The 22552-nt window shown below is 45.3% G+C and overlaps 1 protein-coding gene and 1 pseudogene across 1 annotated transcript in view; both read left to right on the plus strand.

The window, feature by feature from the left end:
- The first annotated feature begins 210 nt into the window (after nucleotides 1-210).
- LOC119358329 lies at nucleotides 211-3254 on the plus strand (annotated as a pseudogene).
- A 1276-nt stretch (nucleotides 3255-4530) lies between these two features.
- Nucleotides 4531-22552, plus strand: part of LOC119356970 (G-type lectin S-receptor-like serine/threonine-protein kinase B120) — a 74381-nt gene continuing 56359 nt past the window's right edge. Inside the window, exons 1-12 of the mRNA XM_037623956.1 lie at nucleotides 4531-6490; nucleotides 6833-6931; nucleotides 7022-7209; nucleotides 7286-7496; nucleotides 7596-7833; nucleotides 7920-8070; nucleotides 8145-8368; nucleotides 8581-8745; nucleotides 9309-9320; nucleotides 11131-11213; nucleotides 12474-12483; nucleotides 20952-21157. Of these exons, the coding sequence (XP_037479853.1) occupies nucleotides 5239-6490; nucleotides 6833-6931; nucleotides 7022-7209; nucleotides 7286-7496; nucleotides 7596-7833; nucleotides 7920-8070; nucleotides 8145-8368; nucleotides 8581-8745; nucleotides 9309-9320; nucleotides 11131-11213; nucleotides 12474-12483; nucleotides 20952-21157 (2839 nt within the window). The 5' untranslated portion in view covers nucleotides 4531-5238. The remainder of the gene's footprint in view (nucleotides 6491-6832; nucleotides 6932-7021; nucleotides 7210-7285; nucleotides 7497-7595; nucleotides 7834-7919; nucleotides 8071-8144; nucleotides 8369-8580; nucleotides 8746-9308; nucleotides 9321-11130; nucleotides 11214-12473; nucleotides 12484-20951; nucleotides 21158-22552) is intronic.

Raw genomic sequence — 22552 nt, forward strand, 5'->3', positions numbered from 1 at the left:
GCACGTTTCCACTTAGTACGTGTGGCGTTAGATCGTCCAAGGATCCAAGCAAACATTGCCTTCATACCACTCCCCTTCTCCTTCCCTTTGATCTTCACAGAAAAAAAGGGCATATCCCAAGAAGCCTCAGTAGACATGATTCCCCTCCCAGTGAAGCCTGAGTAGACATGCCAAGAAGCAGAGGTATATGTGAGAGAATCTTGAATAGGTATGGCTACTCTCCCAGTGTTCGTCCTCCTGTCATTGATTTGTGTCTGCAAGTCTGATGACCGCCTTACACCTGCAAAGCCGCTCTCTGCTGGCAACAAGCTTGTTTCGAGCGGCGGCGTCTTTGCTCTCGGCTTCTTTTCCCCGACAAACTCAACTACGGGCGCATATGTTGGCATATGGTACAACAACATCCCTGAGCGTACATATGTGTGGGTTGCTAACCGCGACAACCCGATCACCAACGCTTCTCCTGGGAAGCTGGTTCTGACCAACAACTCCGACCTTGTATTGTCTGACTCCCGAGGCCTCGCTCTTTGGACAACCAAGAACAACTTCACATCCGGAACCACAGGAACTTCTGCTGTACTGCTCAACTCCGGAAACTTGGTCATCCGGTTGCCGAATGGCACAGACATCTGGAATGGGACGAGGCCGTATTGGCCTCCAGATTGTCATCTGGAATGGGACGAGGCCGTATTGGCGCAGAGCTGCGTGGGATGGTGCATTGGTCCCTGCCTGGTATCAAGGCACCACCGGCGCCATCATGACCCTAACAATTGTTGACAGAGGGGGTGAGTTATACATAACATTCACCATCTCTGACGGCTCGCCAAGCATGCGCCTGATGCTGCACTACAGGGGCATGTTTAAATTTCTGGCATGGAACAGCAACTCGTCATCATGGGAGGTTTTCACAGAGCTGCCTAGTTCTAGCTGTGACCGATATGCCTATTGCGGACCATTTGGCTACTGCGATGCCACTGAAACAGTTCCGAAATGCAACTGCCTCAGTGGGTTTGAGCCTTATGGTGTTAACTTCTCCAGAGGGTGTCGGAGAAAGGAAGATCTGAAATGTGGCGGTGGTGATAATTTCTTGACCTTGAGAGCTATGAAGACACCCGATAAGTTCGTTTATGTTAGGAACAGAAGCTTTGACCAATGCACAGCAGAGTGCAGCCGCAATTGCGTTTGCACTGCGTATGCTTATGCTAACTTGCAAAATGGAATCACATCTGTTGACCAGTCAAGGTGCTTGATTTGGTTGGGGGAGCTTGTTGACACGGGAAAGTATCCTGATGGTAATGGCGAGAACCTGTACCTCCGTCTTGCCAGTTCAACAGGTATATATCATCCCTTATGCGCTTATTCAGCTCTTATTCATTATACGGTATAATCGATCCCTTTTGGTTAGGATGACATGCTAAATGTGGTTAGGATGACATACTAATCCTGACAAACACAACATTTGCCAGAAATGCATGTCGAATTTTGGAAGCATCATTCTCTTGCTGGACTATATTTCTGGCTTTCTACAGTTGGGAAACAGAGTAATAATGTATTGAAGATTATACTAACACAACACTTGGAAAAATGCATGTTGTTAAATTTTGAAAGCATCATTCTCTTCCTTCTAGTTTTGTGCAGTTGACAAAGCGAGTAATGTACTGAAGATTGTACTCCCAGTAATTGCTAGTACTCTTATACTCACATGCGTCAGCCTTGTATGGATCTGCAAGTCAAGAGGTAAACTCTATATTTGCTTCACTTTCTCAGGATGCAATTTTCATGAGTTATTCAAAAGAAGCAATATTGATATGAAGACATTTCTATCAGGCAAACGACGAATCAAGGAAATTAAGAATAAATATACACGGCGACACTCGAAAAATTCCAAATCTAATGAACTTGAGAATGAAACTATAGAACTTCCATATATTTGCTTTGAAGATGTTGTTACTGCAACGGACAATTTCTCAGACTACAACATGCTCGGGAAAGGTGGCTTCGGAAAAGTTTACAAGGTAACAAGTTTTAACCTGATTATCGATAATAGAAAATTGCCCTTTTTTCAGTTGAAGAATGATGTGTTTGTGCAGGGACGATTAGAAGGTGGCAATGAAGTTGCTGTCAAAAGACTTAGTAAGAGTTCTGGGCAAGGGGCCGAGGAGTTCAGAAATGAAGTGGTTCTCATTGCCAAATTGCAGCATAGACACTTAGTTAGGCTTCTTGGTTACTGCACTCATGAAGATGAAAAGTTATTGATATATGAATACTTACCTAACAAAAGCTTAGATGCCTTCATTTTTGGTATGTTCTGCTCTTATGGTCATGTCTCGCAAAACATTCTTATAATCATTGAATTGGCCGACCTGGTTGTTAATGCTTTTAATTTTGCACTTCTCTTGCAAGATGCCACAAGAAATTTTGTGCTTGATTGGCCGACCCGGTTCAAGGTAATTAAAGGTATTGCGAGAGGGCTTCTTTATCTCCACCAAGATTCAAGATTAACAATAATCCATAGAGATCTCAAAGCAAGCAATGTCTTGTTAGATGCGGAAATGAACCCCAAAATATCTAATTTTGGTATGGCAAGGATTTTTGGAGGAAATGAGCAACAAGCGAACACTATCCGCATTGTTGGGACATAGTAAGTAATATATAAATTAAACCAGGTAAGGCTTAAGATGGTAATTTTCTACAGCTTAACTAATTCAATTTCTTGGATTGATTCAAACAGCGGTTACATGTCTCCTGAATATGCAATGGAAGGTTCCTTTTCTGTCAAGTCTGACACCTATAGCTTTGGTGTTCTACTGTTGGAGATTATAAGCGGATTAAAGATCAGTTCAGCCCATCTCATAATGGACTTTTCAAGCCTTATAGCTTATGTAAGTATAGTAAAATGCTCTATATTCAACAAGTCAAACAATCATAATAACCTGAGTATTTCATCGGTTTAGGCGTGGAGCTTATGGAAACATGGAAATGCAAAAGAATTGGTGGACTCGTCCATCGTGGAGAATTGTTCACTTCCTGGAGTTTTGCGGTGTATTCAGTTAGGTCTGTTGTGTGTTCAAGATGATCCAAATGCTCGGCCACTCATGTCAACCATTGTGTTCATGTTAGAAAATGAAACAGCTCCGCTTCCTACTCCAAAGGAGCCAGTATATTTTAGGCAACGGAAGCAGGAAGCCGAAGACCTGAAAGAAAACCTAGAAATGTCTCTTAATGGCATGACTATGACAATGCAAGAGGGGCGTTAAATGTTTAATTTCATTGTTCTCCTTTCTGTAAAATTCGCATTTGTACGGTTGATCAATTCAGCGATTTATGCTCCCATGGACAAAGAAACAATCCATCTGATGTGCGGTACTTTCATAGACGGTTTCCATATTTTGTGGACTACACTAGTTTCTGCATTTGATTCCACTTTGTCAAGTGGAAGAGATGTGTAGATCATTACTTTTACACTAGCTTCTCTTGATGAATTTTCTGCATCCCAGCTTCCTCTTTTAGTCAACGGGTCTGGAACTCTGAATTGCTATATTGATAACAAGGCTGATGGAAAGTCCATGTTTTCTCTGAGTTGTGCAACTGCATCATAATGCAGCAGGAAGGACCGAGATCGTACACATGTATAATTCAGGTGGCTGCAATGTGCCCCCTGAATTAACCATTTTTTTCTGTTCAAAAGGCACCTTTCTTTGAGGGTACAAGACATTGTTTGAAACGGGTAGCGTGGCCCGTACGAGTCGACTCGTACAGCGTGTTGGTTCACGCCTTCATGGTACGTCACTTCACTGAAGTTCTGCTGTAATCCTGAACCCTGTATCCGAAAATCTGCTCAGGTTCAACAGATTTCGATATCAGATGCAATGCCGGATAATTAGCAAACGCAATTATTCTTTTTAGTCAAGGAAAAAAAATAGCGTGCTAAAACAAAATAGCGTTGGCCTCCGAATATGGTATTAGCGTGCTATATCGCGCTATAACATACGTGCTATTAGCGAGGCGTTCTATACTGATTCATTTAGCAAGACAATCCTCAGTAAGCTATAGTGTGCTATTTTTCCCAGTGCTTTTTACACTAGCAGCATGTTCCCAGCAAATTATGTTCATCGAGGGATGTCAAATTTAGTTGGTTTGCATTGCAAATCTGTCCCAGTTCATTTTTTTCTGCCACGAAATTGTTCATGCTTGCAAAAAAAAATTGCCATCCTTGTGCCAAAATAAATTGCCATGAAAAACGTTTGATTTGCCATGCCTAAAAAGCTGACGTCATATATTTACCATTTCTGCGAATTTATTAGGAGAGCCCATATACATACTTTTTCTTTGAGAATTGCCCCTATACATATTTTTAGGGGAATTGCCCCTATACATACTATATGGAGATTTTTTTTAGACATATATGGAGATTTTTATTGGGTGGAAAAGAAGTCTCGGGCCGGGCCGCAAGCCCTAACCCACCATCCAGCTGAACGAGAGTCGCTCTGACCCATGGGCACTTGTCGCTCTGTTCCTTTGTCAAAAAAAAAAAAAATTGTCGCTCTGTTCCCTCTTTCCTGCGCCTCATCGCTCCGTCGCGGTCATCCTCCGCCGATTCCCTTTGCCCTCCACCGGCGCCGTCGCCAGAAGCGATGTGCCCGCCACGCCCACCGCCGGCCTTCCTTCTGCCACATATGTACGGCTGTAAGCCGAGTGAAGCCCCATTAATCCCTCGGGTTGGTGCGCCACCCGCCCCTACGCCGTCGGCGTCGGGCCGCCACCGTCGCCGCGAGCCACCCCGCCGGAGCTCCACCTGACGGTAACCCATTTCTTAGCATTATCCCCTTTCCTCTTCTTGAGTAAGACTACTACTTTTACAGTTTCACGGTGGCTGATGCAGACATTACAGCGAAAAACTTATCCTGCTAGATATTTTCCTGATGTGAAATTCCCCACGGAGACCAGACCAGCAGCCAATGCTGAATAACCACCTTGTATTATTGTGTGGTCCGAGAATCACCACCGTTCCGGGCAAGCTGGACATTCAACTCCTGCAAATTAATGTGATGAATGATGAGCTAATATTCAACAAAAACCAGACACAAGTCAGAGCACGTTTTTTTCCTCTTAGTGCGTCGTGGCGTTAGATCGTCCAAGGATCCAAGCAAACGTTACCTTTATGCCATTCTCCTCCTCCTTCCTTGGCTCCCTCCTTTGATCTTCACAGGAGAGTCATATGTGACAGAATCCTGAATAGGTATGGCCGCCCTCCATGTTGTCATCCTCCTGTCATTGATTTGTATCTGCAGATCTGATGACCGCCTGACTCCTGCAAAGCCGCTCTCCGCCGGCGACAAGCTCGTCTCGAGCAACGGTGTCTTTGCTCTTGGCTTCTTCTCCCCCACAAACTCGACTGTGGGCTCATACGTCGGCATATGGTACAACAACATCCCCAAGCGTACTTATGTGTGGGTTGCTAACCGCGACAAGCCGATCACCAACGCTTCTTCCGGGAAGCTGGTTGTGACCAACAACTCTGATCTTGTGTTGTCTGACTCCCAAGGCCGCACTCTTTGGACAACCATGAACAACTTCACAACCGGAGCCACGGGAACTTCTGCTGTACTTCTCGACTCCGGAAACTTTGTCATCCGGTTGCCCAACAGCACAGACATATGGCAAAGCTTCCATTACCCAACCGACACCATCCTCCCCGGCATGCAATTACCACTGAGCACAGATGATGATCTCTACACTCGCCTCGTGGCTTGGAGGGGCCCTGATGACCCAGCCACTAGCGACTACTCCATGGGCGGTGACTCTAGTTCAGACCTCCAGGTTGTCATCTGGAATGGGACGAGGCCGTATTGGCGCAGAGCTGCATGGGATGGTGCGTTGGTCACTGCCCTGTATCAAAGCAGCACTGGCTTCATCATGACCCAAACAACTGTCGACATGGGGGGTAAGTTCTACTTGACATTCACCGTCTCCGACGGCTCGCCAAGCACGCGCCTGATTCTGCACTACACGGGCATGTTTCAGTTTTTAGCGTGGAACAGCACCTCATCGTCATGGAATGTTTTCATAGAGCGGCCTAATCCTAGTTGTGACCGCTACGCCTATTGTGGACCATTTGGTTACTGTGATGCCACTGAAACAGTTCCGAAATGCAACTGCCTCAGTGGGTTTGAGCCTGATGGTGTAAACTTCTCCCAAGGGTGTCGGAGAAAGGAGGAGCTGACATGTGGTGGTGGAGATAGTTTCTCAACCTTGAGTGGCATGAAGACACCCGATAAGTTTGTGTATGTCAGGAACAGAAGCTTTGACCAATGCGAATCAGAGTGCAGAAACAATTGCGCTTGCACCGCATATGCTTTTTCTAACATGAAAAATGGCAGCACGTCTAGTGACCAGGCAAGGTGCTTGATTTGGTTGGGGGAGCTTGTCGACACAGGAAAGTTTCGTGATGGAAGTGGCGAGAACCTGTACCTTCGTCTAGCCAGTTCAACAGGTATACATCTTTCCTTATGCGCTTATGGATTGTACGGTGTGATCTATTCCTTTTATGTCGAATGGTAGATGTGGTTTAGGATGACATACTAATCACGAAAAACACAACACTCGCAAGAAATGCATGTAAATTTTGAAAGCATCATTCTCTTGCTGGACTATATTTCTGCCTTTCTGCAGTTGAGAAACAGAGTAATGTATTGAAGATTGTACTCCCAGAAATGGCTTAGATACGGTTAGGATGACATACTAATCACGACAAACATAAAACATGCCAAAAAAATGCTTGTTAAATTTTGAACCCATGATTCTCTTCCTGGATTATATTTCTGGCTTTATGCAGTTGACAGAGAGAGTAATGTGTTGAGGATTGCACTCCCAGTAATTGCTAGTATTCTGATACTCGCATGCATCAGCCTTGCGTGGATATGCAAGTCAAGAGGTAAAAACAATATTTGCTTTACTTTCTCGGGGTGCAATTTTCATGAGTTATTCGTAAGAAATAATATTGGCCTGAATCTATTTTTGGCAGGAAAACTTCGAATCAAGGAAACTAAGAACAAATATACAGGACAACTGTCAAAAAATTCCAAATCTAATGAACTTGAGAATGAAACTATAGAACTTCCATATATTTGTTTTGAAGATGTTGTTACTGCAACAGACAATTTCTCAGACTACAACATGCTCGGGAAAGGTGGGTTTGGAAAAGTTTACAAGGTAATAATTTTTAGGCTGATCATCGGGAAAAAGTTCGCCATCTGTTGTTCAATTGAAAAATGATGTCTTTATGTAGGGCCGGTTAGAAGGTGGCAATGAAGTTGCTGTCAAAAGGCTTAGTAAGAGTTCTGGGCAAGGGGCCGACGAGTTCAGAAATGAAGTGGTTCTGATTGCCAAATTGCAGCATAGAAATTTAGTTAGGCTTCTTGGTTACTGCACTCATGAAGATGAGAAGTTATTGCTATATGAATACTTACCTAACAAAAGCTTAGACACCTTCCTTTTTGGTATGTTCTGCTCTTATGGTCATGTCTCGCAAAAATATTCTTAGAATAACTGAAGTTGTGATGGTTGTTAATGATTTTAATTTTGCACTTTCTTGCAAGATGCCACAAGAGATAGTGTGCTTGATTGGCCGACCAGGTTCAAGGTAATTAAAGGAATAGCAAGAGGGCTTCTTTATCTCCACCAAGATTCAAGGTTAACAATAATCCATAGAGATCTCAAAGCAAGCAATGTCTTGTTAGATGCGGAAATGAACCCTAAAATATCGGATTTTGGTATGGCAAGGATCTTTGGTGGAAATGAACAACAAGCGAACACTATCTGTGTTGTTGGGACATAGTAAGTAATATATGCACTAGGTAAGGCTTAACATTGTAATTTTACTCAACTTAACTAATTCATTTTTCTTGGAATGATTCAAACAGCGGTTACATGTCACCTGAATATGCAATGGAAGGTTCCTTTTCAGTCAAGTCTGACACGTACAGCTTTGGTGTTCTACTGTTGGAGATTGTAAGCGGGTTAAAGATCAGTTCATCCAATCTCATAATGGATTTTCCAAGCCTTATAGCTTATGTAAGTTCACTACTATGCTCTAAACTTTTTTAACTCCAAAAACTCATAATAAATTGAGGATTTCATTGGTTTAGGCATGGAGCTTATGGAAAGATGGAAATGCAAGAAAATTGGTGGACTCGTCCATTGTGGAGAACTGTCCACTTCATGGAGTTCTGCGGTGTATTCAGTTAGGTCTGTTGTGTGTTCAAGATGATCCAGATGCTCGTCCACTCATGTCATCCACTGTGTTCATGTTAGAAAATGAAACAGCCCCACTTCCTACTTCGAAGGAGCCTGTATATTTTAGGAAACGGAAGTATGAAATTGAAGACCAAAGAGATAACGTGGAAATATCTCTGAATGGCATGACTATGACAATGCAAGAGGGGCGTTAAATGTTTGGTTCCATTTTGTCCTTTTTTGTAAAATTCTCTCATTTGTACAGTTGAGAAATTCTGTGATTCATGTTCTTTCGGACAAACACATAGTGTATTGACATGTAATCCTCTTTGTGTGCTATTTTCATAGATGGTTTCCATATTTTGTGAACTTCACTGGTTTATCATTTGTTTTCACCTTGTCAAGTGGAAGAGGCTATGGAAAACTGTTGGAAGTTCAGGTCCAGCCTCGACGGAAAAGTCAGAAAAGTGGGGCTTCTTTGGATCTATCAGTATCTATCAGAAAGTTAGAAAGGTATTTTCAAGTGATCTTGCGCCTGTAAGACCAGATTAAATCTTGCCAAGCCAGCTCACCCAGAATGCGGTTTGGGATACTCAGCTAATATCTTCATAAATTAATTTCGACATTGCTAGCCTAAATCATATAGAATCATGTATACCTCCTCTGAAATTTCAGAAATCACACTAAAATCTTTAGCTGTTGCACTTGCACCACCCCTTTCAACATTCAGATATCACTATTTTCACTTGAGAGCAATAATCTTGAATTACACTCTGCACATCCATTGTAATCGTGTGGTTACTTTTAGGAGTGCTTTTTAAAAGATGAAGAATCAAGATAAAGGTGTTGAATTTCACTGTGGGTTTGTGCACGACGTGAAGTTGAACTTTGTCTTGCACGCTGGCTTCACGAGTTCGACCATTACACTAGCGTAGGGTGTTGAGTTGCATGGTGGTAGCTTTCAACGAGGGTGAAAACAGAGTCAAATTCAAAAGTTTAACACCAAATTTTTCTATGGCAAGAAACAAAGTCAAATTCTACGAAAAGTACACGAGCTTCTTTCATCCCAAGAATAGGAAAAATGAGAGGTTCAACTTATATATATCCATGCCACACGCAGGGGCGGAGCCACAGTTGCATCGTTGGGTGCAGTTGAACCCAACGAAACTTGGTAGCTACGTACGTATCGGCTGGTACTTTGTAGGCCTGAAGCCCTGAACCCAGTAAAAGGATTAGACTGACCCCATCAATCTCGTGAACTGCCTCGGTGGATAGGCTAAAAAGGCCCAAAAGCCCATAAGTAAATTGCCTTGGTGCCCACAACTACTCAGCTCTCTCAATCGTGAACTGTACTCGTATGATTCTACGCAGCCGCCGCCACGCCTTTACTCGTCCAATTCGCCAACCAATTCGCCAATTCACCTCTGGCCTCTCTCCTCTCGTCTCTTCTGTTCGTGCATCCATCCATCATCGGATCCCAGCGGCAAGCCGTCACTTCAATTCCAAATTGACGGTACTGACTAGTGAGATCGCATCGTCACATCTTTCCCTCTTGTGTATGTTCTGTCTAGCATAATAGTCAAGTATGACAATAGTTTTGCCCTAGTTTGCTAAAGCAAATCACGAACTTTGATTGATCTAGACCATGGAACAATATTTTTCAAAGAGAAATCAATCACCGGCTAAGTTTGACTATCCACAGAGAGAAATTTGAAGACACTCAGGGATGATTTAATGATGTCAAAGAAAAGCTGCGCATAAAATGGGTGATCGGTTTAGAAATGATTATCTAATTTGCTACGGGAAGAAATACATGTTTTCTACCACTCGTAATGATCCAGTGTTTGGTCCTTTTAAGATAATGAGATAAATAAAAAGGAGACGCTCTAAAATGTGAGCAACTATACTTTTTTTTGGCTTGATGGTACTTATACTAAACTTGTCAAACTAACTTCTTGTTTTTACTGTTTTCAGAAAGACGGGGAGCTACACCCGAGCTATGAAGTTATTTGGATACTACTTTATTTATAGTATCTAAACAAGTGGTTCTAGAATTTCATCCAACTGGTACTTATGTCTTATACTCTTCAACTATTAACATAACAAAATATGTAGTAGGCGCTATCATATTTCTATTTGTTATGTACTCCCTTCGTCCCATAATGTCTAGTGTCAAAAAACATCTTACATTATGGGACGGAGGAAGTCATTTTTGGGTGCTGTAAAATGGTGTAAAATAGTAGCTTTTACGCTTAACAAATTCATATCAAATCCTCACAAGTCAACAAGTGAACCCAACGACTAAATTTTCTGGCTCTGCCCTTGGCCACAGGAGAATTGGTGGACTGAGGAGAAATTAAGTACTCCTACACAGTTCATATATCTCTTGCAAATATTTTATTGCAATCTTCTGAAGAACAGTTGTTTTTATGCCAACCATCCCACTATGATGTTCAGTTTATACTATAAATTAAAAAACTGGTGCTTTACTCTTTTTTCGTTTCAACAGTCATCCACGCAGGTAGACTCAGCAAGACCTAATAAAAAGTAAAAGTGTACTGGATATTGGTGCGGTACCATACCACCCAAGTGTAAAAGACACAGGAAAAGAGGGTGCTGGCATGCAGCTAGGGCAGGACTGTTGTGCTCAGTACTCAGCAGCCAATTTTCAGTGCAAGACTTCAGTTAAGATTCAGCTGTATTCGCTACGCTCTCGACGTGTCGAACTTATCAAAAGTTAAATTTTAAAATGTGTGCGCGTCTTATTCATTGGAAAGAAGGTACTGTAGTACGTATTCCCTCTGTCTCAAATTACTTGATAAGGATTTCTGCGACAAGTAATTTGGGACGGAGGGAGCACATGTCAACGAGGCGGTGCCATCCGGAGGTGGCTGTAAGCTGCGGCCGTGGCTGTGGATGGCCCTTGCTATCTCAGGAAGAGGGGGTGAAGCGGCAGTGGTTCCAGCCTTCCAGGCAGCCCTGTCGGACCGGGAGAGCGTAGCGCGCGGCTGAAAGACAATAAAACCTACCGCCTTAAGATTCCTATTCATCCACGGTGGAACGTCCGAGCATGAGTTGGATTCCGACTCCAATTTCACAGCTCAGCTGGCCTTCCTCATCATCTATTTTCTTCATTGGATCCATGGTCGAGCGAGGTGCAGGCAGGCAGGCATGTTTCGTCCGGCGTTGGGAGTCGTGGGGAGGACCCTGCTGCGGCGGTTCTGCGGCCAGGCCGCGGCGCATAGTTGCCATGTTTCCGGTACGGTGGGAACGAGGAACGGGAACGGGGGACGAGAGTCGGGGTTGGAAAAAATAGGGTACAATGGGGGTATACATCTCTAGAACGATTTTTCTAAAGCGGAAACGCGATCCAATCAATTCCGGTATGATGAATCCGGTACGGTACCATGGAACGAGGAATATGAATCTTTACGAATGCGGGGAGCAATTGGCTGGGAGGGACCGAGGGAGTACTTATACATGGAACTGGCTGGGCTGGGAGCAACTGGCTGCATCGTCGATTCATGAAGACTAAAATACATCATTTCCTTCCCAATGGAAAATTTATTAGCAGCCTTGAAGTAATTGGAGAGCAGAACGAGGAGTTATTTAGGGGAGTGGAAAAGAACGAGGCAGAGAGTAAAACGAGGAGTTCGTGATTGATATGGCTAATTTTTTGCTTACTCGATCGATTCAAGAACCAAGACTGTCGAGTCGCTGAACCTGAATCGACGATCCGACTACGGAAACGCCGAATCCGCATCGAATCTTACCGAATCGACCCTCGTTCCCGAATCTGATTCCGGGTCGATGAATCCAGATCGAGGGACGGCCCACCGTTCCACGTTTCCGGCTACTATGCCGCGGCGGCTGGGTCGCCGTCGAGGCCGGCCAGAGCTAGCAGGCTCCTGAGACACCTACACGTACGTACGCATCTGGCTAGCTCCATACACTCTCTCTGTTGGAAATATGCCCTAGAGGCAATAATAAAAGTATTATTATTATATTTCCTTGTTCATGATAATTGTCTTTTATTCATGCTATAACTGTATTATCCGGAAATCGTAATACACGTGTGAATACATAGACCACAATATGTCCCTAGTGAGCCTCTAGTTGACTAGCTCGTTGTGATCAACAGATAGTCATGGTTTCCTGGCTATGGACATTGGATGTCGTTGATAACGGGATCACATCATTAGAAGAATGATGTGATGGACAAGACCCAATCCTAAGCATAGCACAAAGATCGTGTAGTTCGTTTGCTAGAGCTTTGCCAATGTCAAGTATCTCTTCCTTTGACCATGAGATCGTGTAACTCCTGGATACCGTAGGAGTGCTTTGAGTGTATCAAACGTCACAACGTAACTGGGTGACTATAAAGGTGCACTACAGGTATCTCCGAAAGTATCTATTGTTTTATGCGGATCGAGACTGGGATTTGTCACTCCGTGTAAACGGAGAGGTATCTCTGGGCCCACTCGGTAGGACATCATCATATGCGCAATGTGACCAAGGAGTTGATCACGGGGTGATGTGTTACGGAACGAGTAAAGTGACTTGCCGGTAACGAGATTGAACAAGGTATCGGTATACCGACGATCGAATCTCGGGCAAGTAACATACCGATAGACAAAGGGAATTGAATACGGGATTGATTAAGTCCTTGACATCGTGGTTCATCCGATGAGATCATCGTGGAACATGTGGGAGCCAACATGGGTATCCAGATCCCGCTGTTGGTTATTGACTGGAGAACGTCTCGGTCATGTCTGCATGTCTCCCGAACCCGTAGGGTCTACACACTTAAGGTTCGATGACGCTAGGGTTATAAAGGAAGCTTGTATGTGGTTACCGAATGTTGTTCGGAGTCCCAGATGAGATCCCGGACGTCACGAGGAGTTCCGGAATGGTCCGGAGGTAAAGATTTATATATAGGAAGTCCTGTTTCGGCCATCGGGACAAGTTTCGGGGTCATCGGTATTGTACCGGGACCACCGGAAGGGTCCCGGGGGCCCACCGGGTGGGGCCACCTGCCCCGGGGGGCCACATGGGCTGTAGGGGGTGCGCCTTGGCCTACATGGGCCAAGGGCACCAGCCCCAAGAGGCCCATGCGCCTAGGGAACCCTAGAGGGAAGAGTCCTCAAAGGGGAAGGCACCTCCGAGGTGCCTTGGGGAGGATGGACTCCTCCCCCCCTCTTGGCCGCCGCACCAGATGCCATCTGGAGGCTGGCCGCCGCCCCTTGGGGTGGGAAACCCTAAAGGGGGCGCAGCCCTCCCCTTCCCCTATATATATGAGGCCTAGGGGTTGCCCATAACACATGATTTGATCTCTCGTTGGTGCAGCCCTGCCTCTCCCTCCTCCTCTTCTCCCATGGTGCTTGGCGAAGCCCTGCGGGATTGCCACGCTCCTCCACCACCACCACGCCGTTGTGCTGCTGTTGGATGGAGTCTTCCTCGACCTCTCCCTCTCTCCTTGCTGGATCAAGGCGTGGGAGACGTCACCGGGCTGTACGTGTGTTGAACGTGGAGGTGCCGTCCGTTCGGCACTTGATCATCGGTGATTTGAATCACGACGAGTACGACTCCATCAACCCCGTTCACTTGAACGCTTCCGCTTAGCGATCTACAAGGGTATGTAGATGCACTCTCTTTCTACTCGTTGCTGGTCTCTCCATAGATAGATCTTGGTGACACGTAGGAAAATTTTGAATTTCTGCTACGTTCCCCAACAGTGGCATCATGAGCTAGGTCTATTGCGTAGATTCTTTGCACGAGTAGAACACAAAGTAGTTGTGGGCGTTGATGTTGTTCAATATGCTTACCGTTACTAGTCCAATCTTGTTTCGACGGTATTGTGGGATGAAGCGGCCCGGACCGACCTTACACGTACTCTTACGTGAGACAGGTTCCACCGATTGACATGCACTTGGTGCATAAGGTGGCTAGCGGGTGCCAGTCTCTCCCACTTTAGTCGGAACGGATTCGATTAAAAGGGTCCTTATGAAGGGTAAATAGCAATTGGCATATCACGTTGTGGTCTTGCGTAGGTAAGAAACGTTCTTGCTAGAAACCCATAGCAGCCACGTAAAACATGCAACAACAATTAGAGGACGTCTAACTTGTTTTTGCAGGGTATGCTATGTGATGTGATATGGCCAAGAAGAATGTGATGAATGATATGTGATGTATGAGATTGATCATGTTCTTGTAATAGGATTCACGACTTGCATGTCGATGAGTATGACAACCGGCAGGAGCCATAGGAGTTGTCTTTATTTATTGTATGACCTGCGTGTCATTGAAGAACGCCATGTAAACTACTTTACTTTATTGCTAAACGCGTTAGTCATAGAAGTAGAAGTAGTCGTTGGCGTGACAACTTCATGAAGACATGATGATGGAGATCATGATGATGGAGATCATGGTGTCATGCCGGTGACAAGATGATCATGGAGCCCCGAAGATGAAGATCAAAGGAGCTATATGATATTGGCCATATCATGTCACTACTTTATATAATTGCATGTGATGTTTATTATGTTTTATGCATCTTGTTTACTTAGGACGACGGTAGTAAATAAGATGATCCCTTACAACAATTTCAAGAAGTGTTCTCCCCTAACTGTGCACCATTGCTACAGTTCGTCGCTTCTAAGCACCACGTGATGATCGGGTGTGATGGATTCTTACGTTCACATACAACGGGTGTAAGACAGTTTTACACAGCGAAAACACTTAGGGTTAACTTGACGAGCCTAGCATGTGCAGACATGGCCTCGGAACACGGAGACCGAAAGGTCGAGCATGAGTCGTATAGTAGATACGATCAACATGAAGATGTTCACCGACGTTGGCTAGTCCGTCTCACGTGATGATCGGACACGGCCTAGTTGACTCGGATCATGTGATCACTTAGATGACTAGAGGGATGTCTATCTGAGTGGGAGTTCATAAGATGAACTTAATTATCCTGAACATAGTCAAAAGACCTTTTGCAAATTATGTCGTAGCTCGCGCTTTAGTTCTACTGTTTTAGATATGTTCCTAGAGAAAATATAGTTGAAAGTTGATAGTAGCAATTATGCGAACAGTAGATAGCTTATGTCCTTAATGCACCGCTTAGTGTGCTGAACCCCAAACGTCGTTTGTTGATGTTGCGAACATCGGACATACACGTTTTGATAACTACGTGATAGTTCAGTTAAACGGTTTAGAGTTGAGGCACCAAAGACGTTTTTCGAAACGTCGCGGAACATATGAGATGTTTCGAGGGCTGAAATTGGGATTTCAGGCTCGTGCCCACGTCAAGAGGTATGAGACCTCCGACGATTTTCTTAGCCTGCAAACTAAGGGAGAAAAGCTCAATCGTTGAGCTTGTGCTCATATTGTCTGAGTGCAACAATCACTTGAATCGAGTGGGAGTTGATCTTCCAAATGAGATAGTGATGTTTCTCCAAAGTCATTGCCACCAAGCTGCTAGAGCTTCGTGATGAACTATAACATATCAGGGATAGATATGATGATCCTTGAGGTATTCGCGATGTTTGACACCGCGAAAGTAGAAATCAAGAAGGAGCATCAATTGTTGATGGTTGGTGAAACCACTAGTTTCAAGAAGGGCAAGGGCAAGAAGGGATACTTCATGAAACGGCAAATCAGCTGCTGCACCAGTGAAGAAACCCGAGGTTGAACCCAAACCCGAGACTAAGTGCTTCTGTGATAAGGGGAATAGCCGCTGGAGCAGAATTACCCTAGATACTTGGTAGATAAGAAGGCTGGCAAGGTCGATAAAAGTATATTGGATATACATTGTGTTGATGTGTACTTTACTAGTACTCCTAGTAGCACCAGGGTATTGGATACCGGTTCGGTTGCTAAGTGTTAGTAACTCGAAATAAAAGCTACGGCATAAACGGAGACTAGCTAAAGGTGAGCTGACGATATGTGTTGGAAGTGTTTCCAATGTGGATATGATCAAGCATCGCACGCTCCCTCTACCATCGAGATTTGGTGTTTGCGTTGAGCATAGACATGATTGGATTATGTCTATCGCAATACGGTTATTCATTTAAGGAGAATAATGGTCACTCTATTTTGAATAATACCTTCAATGGTCTTGCACCTAAAGGAATGGTTTATTGAATCTCGGTCGTAGTGATACACATTTTCATGCCAAAAGATATAAGATAGTAATGATAGTACCACTTACTTGTGGCACTGCCATGTAAGTCATAATGGTATAAAACGCATGAAGAAGCTCCATGTTGATGGATCTTTGGACTCACTCATTTTTGAAAAGTTTGAGACATGCGAACCATGTCTATTGGTGTATATGCATGAAGAAACTCCATGCAAATGGATCGTTCGGACTCACTTGATTTTGAATCACTTGAGATATGCAAATCATACCACATGGGCAAGATGACTGAAAAGCCTCATTTTCAGTAAGATGGAACAAGATAGCAACTTGTTGGAAGTAACACATTTTGATGTGTCCAATCCAATGAGTGCTGAGGCATGCAGTGAATATCATTATGATCTTACTTCACAGATGATTCGAGTAGATGTTGAGAATATTTACTTGATGAAACACAAGTCTGAATTATTGAATGGTTCAAGTAATTTCAGAGTGAAGTAGAAGATCATTGTGACAAGAGGATAAAATGTCTATGATATGATCATAGAGATGAATATCTGAGTTACGAGTTTTGGCACACAATTAAGACATTGTGGAAATTGTTTCACAATTAAATACCGCCTGGAACACCATAGTTTGATGGTGTGTCCGAACATCATAGTTGCACCCTATTGGATATGGTGCGTACCATGATGTCTCTTATTGAATTACCACTATCGTTCATGGGTTAGGCATTAGAGACAACCACATTCACTTTAAATAGGGCACCACGTAATTCCGATGAGATGACACCGTATGAATTATGGTTTAGAGAAACCTAAGTTGTCGTTTCTTAAAGGTTTGGGGTTGCGACGCTTATGTGAAAAAGTTTCAGGATTAAGCTCGAACCCAAAGCGGATAAAATGCATCTTCATAGGACACCCAAAACAGTTGGGTATACCTCCTAATTCAGATCCGAAAGCAATATGGATTGTTTCTTGAATCGGGTCCTTTCTCGAGGAAAGGTTTCTCTCGAAAGAGTTGAGTGGGAGGATGGTGGAGACTTGATGAGGTTATTGAACCGTCTCTTCAACTAGTGTGTGGCAGGGCACAGGAAATTGTTCCTGTGGCACCTACACCAATTGAAGTGGAAGCTTATGATATTGATCATGAAACTTCGGATCAAGTCACTACCAAACCTCGTAGGACGACAAGGACACATACCACTTCGGAGTGGTAAGGTGATCCTGTCTTGAAGGTCATGTTGCTAGACAACAATGAACCTACGAGCTATGGAGAAGCGATGGTGGGCCCGGATTCTGATAAATGGCTCGAGGCCATAAAATCCGAGAACAGATCCATGGACTTTGGTGGACTTGCCCGATGATCGGCAAGCCATTAAGATAAATGGATCTTTAAGAAGAAGACGGACGTGGATGGTAATGTCACCGTCCATGAAGCTCGACTTGTGGCGAAAAGTTTTTCACAAGTTCAAGGAGTTGACTACGATGAGATTTTCTCATCCGTAGCGATGCTTAAGTCCGTCGGAATCATGTTAGCATTAGCTGCATTTATGAAATCTGGCAGACGGATGTCAAAACGAGTTTCCTTACCAGTTTTCGTAAGGAAAGGTTGTATGTAATACAATCAGAAAGTTTTTGTCGATCCTAAGGATGCTAAAAGGTATGCTAGCTCCAGCGATCCTTTTAAGGACTGGAGTAAGCATCTCGGAGTTGGAATGTACGCTTTGATGAGATGATCAAAGATTTGGATTTATACAAAGTTTATGAGAAACTTGTATTTCCAAAGAAGTGAGTGGGAGCACTATAGAATTTCTGATGAGTATATGTTGTTGACATATTGTTGATCAGAAATGACGTAGAATTTCTGGAAAGCATATAGGGTTATTTTGAAAGTGTTTTTCAATGGAAAGCCTGGATTAAGCTACTTGAACATTGAGCATCAAGATCTATAAGGATAGATCAAAATGCTTAATAATACTTTCAAATGAGCACATACCTTGACATGATCTTGAAGGTGTTCAAGATGGACCAGTCAAAGAAGGAGTTCTTGCCTGAGTTGTAAGGTACGAAGTTAAGACTTAAAGCTCGACCACGGCAGAATAGAGAGAAAGGACGAATGTCGTCCCCTATGCTTAAGACGTAGGCTCTTCAGTATGCTATGCTGTGTACCGCACCTGAAGTGTGCCTTGCCATGAGTCAGTCAAGGGGTACAAGAGTGATCCATGTATGGATCACAGGACAGCGGTCAAAGTTATCCTTAGTAACTAGTGGACTAAGGAATTTTTTCTCAATTATGGAGGTGGTAAAAGAGTTCGTCGTAAAGGGTTATGACGATGCAAGCTTGACACCTATCCGGATAGCTCTGAGTAGAGAGACCGGATACATATAATGGAGCAACAATTTAGACTAGCTCCAAGTAGAACAGTTATTTGGAACAGCTCCAAATAGAGCGTGGTAGCTGCATCTAGGAGATGACATAGAGATTTGTAAAGCACACACGGATCTAAAAGGTTCAGACCCGTTGACTAAAACCTCTCTCACAAGCAACATGATCAAACATAAAACTCATTGAGTGTTAATCACATAGTGATGTGAACTAGACTGCTGACTCTAGTAAACTCTTGGGTATTAGTCACATGGCGATGTGACCTGTGAGTGTTAATCACATGGCGATGTGAACTAGATTATTGACTCTAGTGCAAGTGGGAGACTGTTGGAAATATGCCCTAGAGGCAATAATAAAAGTATTATTATTATATTTCCTTGTTCATGATAATTGTCTTTTATTCATGCTATAACTGTATTATCCGGAAATCGTAATACACGTGTGAATACATAGACCACAATATGTCCCTAGTGAGCCTCTAGTTGACTAGCTCGTTGTGATCAACAGATAGTCATGGTTTCCTGGCTATGGACATTGTATGTCGTTGATAACGGGATCACATCATTAGGAGAATGATGTGATGGACAAGACCCAATCCTAAGACTAGCACAAAAGATCGTGTAGTTCATTTGCTAGAGCTTTGCCAATGTCAAGTATCTCTTCCTTTGACCATGAGATCGTGTAACTCCTGGATACCGTAGGAGTGCTTTGGGTGTATCAAACGTCACAACGTAACTGGGTGACTATAAAGGTGCACTACAGGTATCTCCGAAAGTATCTATTGTTTTATGCGGATCGAGACTGGGATTTGTCACTCTGTGTAAACGGAGAGGTATCTCTGGGCCCACTCGGTAGGACATCATCATATGCGCAATGTGACCAAGGAGTTGATCACGGGATGATGTGTTACGGAACGAGTAAAGTGACTTGCCGGTAACGAGATTGAACAAGGTATCGGTATACCGACGATCGAATCTCGGGCAAGTAAAATACCGCCTGACAAAGGGAATTGTATACGGGATCGATTAAGTCCTTGACATCGTGGTTCATCCGATGAGATCATCGTGGAACATGTGGGAGCCAACATGGGTATCCAGATCCCGCTGTTGGTTATTGACCGGAGAACGTCTCGGTCATGTCTGCATGTCTCCCGAACCCGTAGGGTCTACACACTTAAGGTTCGATGACGCTAGGGTTATAAAGGAAGCTTGTATGTGGTAACCGAATGTTGTTCGGAGTCCCGGATGAGATCCCGGACGTCACGAGGAGTTCCGGAATGGTCCGGAGGTAAAGATTTATATATAGGAAGTCCTGTTTCGGCCATCGGGACAAGTTTCGGGGTCATCGGTATTGTACCGGGACCACCGGAAGGGTCCCGGGGGCCCACCGGGTGGGGCCACCTGCCCCGGGGGCCACATGGGCTGTAGGGGGTGCGCCTTGGCCTACATGGGCCAAGGGCACCAGCCCCAAGAGGCCCATGCGCCTAGGGAACCCTAGAGGGAAGAGTCCTCAAAGGGGAAGGCACCTCCGAGGTGCCTTGGGGAGGATGGACTCCTCCCCCCCTCTTGGCCGCCGCACCAGATGCCATCTGGAGGCTGGCCGCCGCCCCTTGGGGTGGGAAACCCTAAAGGGGGCGCAGCCCTCCCCTTCCCCTATATATATGAGGCCTAGGGGCTGCCCATAACACATGATTTGATCTCTCGTTGGTGCAGCCCTGCCTCTCCCTCCTCCTCTTCTCCCATGGTGCTTGGCGAAGCCCTGCGGGATTGCCACGCTCCTCCACCACCACCACGCCGTTGTGCTGCTGTTGGATGGAGTCTTCCTCAACCTCTCCCTCTCTCCTTGCTGGATCAAGGCATGGGAGACGTCACCGGGCTGTACGTGTGTTGAACGCGGAGGTGCCGTCCGTTCGGCACTTGATCATCGGTGATTTGAATCACGACGAGTACGACTCCATCAACCCCGTTCACTTGAACGCTTCCGCTTAGCGATCTACAAGGGTATGTAGATGCACTCTCTTTCTACTCGTTGCTGGTCTCTCCATAGATAGATCTTGGTGACACGTAGGAAAATTTTGAATTTCTGCTACGTTCCCCAACACTCTCAACTCAATCTGCCTCTCTTTCAGCATGGACGTGCGTGTTTGATGAAAGTAACTGAATATTTTCTGGTGATCAAATTGCAGTCTCAGAAGAGCAACGGATGCTGCTGGCCACTGCTTTGGCTTTCTTCGCAGGTACCTCAGACCACGGAATATGGCGCTAGCTGCATGGCATGGATTATTTGTTTTTGGTGTCTGGATCTGTGTGAAGGAGATTGGCAGGATTGTGCCGTCAGAGATTGACTGGGTTGAAGCTGGCGCCGTCTCCCCGATTGTGAGGGAACAAAAGAATTGTGGTGAGTGCCTTAAGATTGAAAACATTATTCTCCGTTGCTAGCTAGTGTCTAGCTTGAATTGTTCTCATAGTGCATCGTAGTTTATTTGCTGCTGTGTCACTACCAGAAAAACTTGTTTTGCCGATGGCAATATCTATGCCGACGGCCCCCGTCAGCATATATGGGCATACCCCGACGGCCCAACTAAAGCCGTCGGCGTAGAAAGGCCGTCGGCATATAACCATCTATGCCGACGGGGGCCGTCGGCATAGATAAGCCGTCGGCGTTTTTTCGAATATACCGACGGGGGCCGTCAGCATAGAGCAGGCCGTCGGCATATCGCGTGGGCCCGTCTATCCGGGCGGCGACGGCAGTTTGACGGCGTCAGGCTACGCCAACGGGCTAACGGTGACCGTCGGCATAGCTACGCCGACGGCCTAGCTGTCGGCATAGCTATGCCGACGTCATCGATCCGCCGCGCCGCCACGTCATCGATCCGCGTCGTTCACCGGTCCCGTGGGGTGGCATTTCTAGGCCGACGGCTAGGCCGTCGGCATAGGCCTGGCCCATGGTTTTTGCCACGTCATTGATCCCCGCCCTACGCCACGTCATCGATCCAGGGCTCTACCGTTCCGTGGCCATAGCTATGCCGACGGCTTGGCCGTAGGCATAGATTTCTAATAATATTTTTATATTTTTTGTATTTTCTATTATTATTTTTTATTTTTTTTTCAATACTAATTTCATTAACTTAAATGTACAGAAAACATATATCGATTGCCCCCCACACGGGCCTTCTTCCATTGTGTCACGAAGAGGTTAGACAGGACGGGCCGGGTACCTGTGGGGGGTAGCAATGCCACCAGGTGTTGCGGTGGGCCCTCCTACGGTTGTGGAAACGTGGTGGCAGGCGCAGGCACGCGGCTCCGGGGTGTACCTCCTCCCCCCTCACGAGCGTCGATGCCGCCGTGCCCCGGAGGGGGGAAACGGCCACGTCGGGCCGACGCAGAGGGAATCTTCGGGTGGGTTGTGCCGGGACTGTGTTGGGGGTGTAGCTATGGCTGGGCTATGACAACAAGGTGAAAAGGTCCACTGGTCAAACTACGTCCAGCGAAAGTCAAAGGGATAGACCCGGCGGTCGTCTGTGTCAGGGTTAGACGGGACGGGGTACCTGGGGGGTAGCAATGCCGCCAGGTGTTGCGGTGGCCCTCCTACGGTTATATAAGCATGGTGGCAGGCGTAGGCACTCAGCACGCGGCTTGTATGAGGTCCCGGTGCGATGCTCCGGTGGCATTGCTACCCCCCTAGGGCCCCCGTCCCGCCTAACCCTGTAGCGTTTGACCACGGGATCTACCCCTTTGACTTTGCACGGACGGGCTTTGAGCAGTAGACGTATCCACCCGGTTGTGTAAGGTC

Source organism: Triticum dicoccoides, chromosome 2A (genome assembly GCF_002162155.2).
Source record: "Triticum dicoccoides isolate Atlit2015 ecotype Zavitan chromosome 2A, WEW_v2.0, whole genome shotgun sequence".
In the NCBI taxonomy this organism is placed as follows: domain Eukaryota; kingdom Viridiplantae; phylum Streptophyta; class Magnoliopsida; order Poales; family Poaceae; genus Triticum; species Triticum dicoccoides.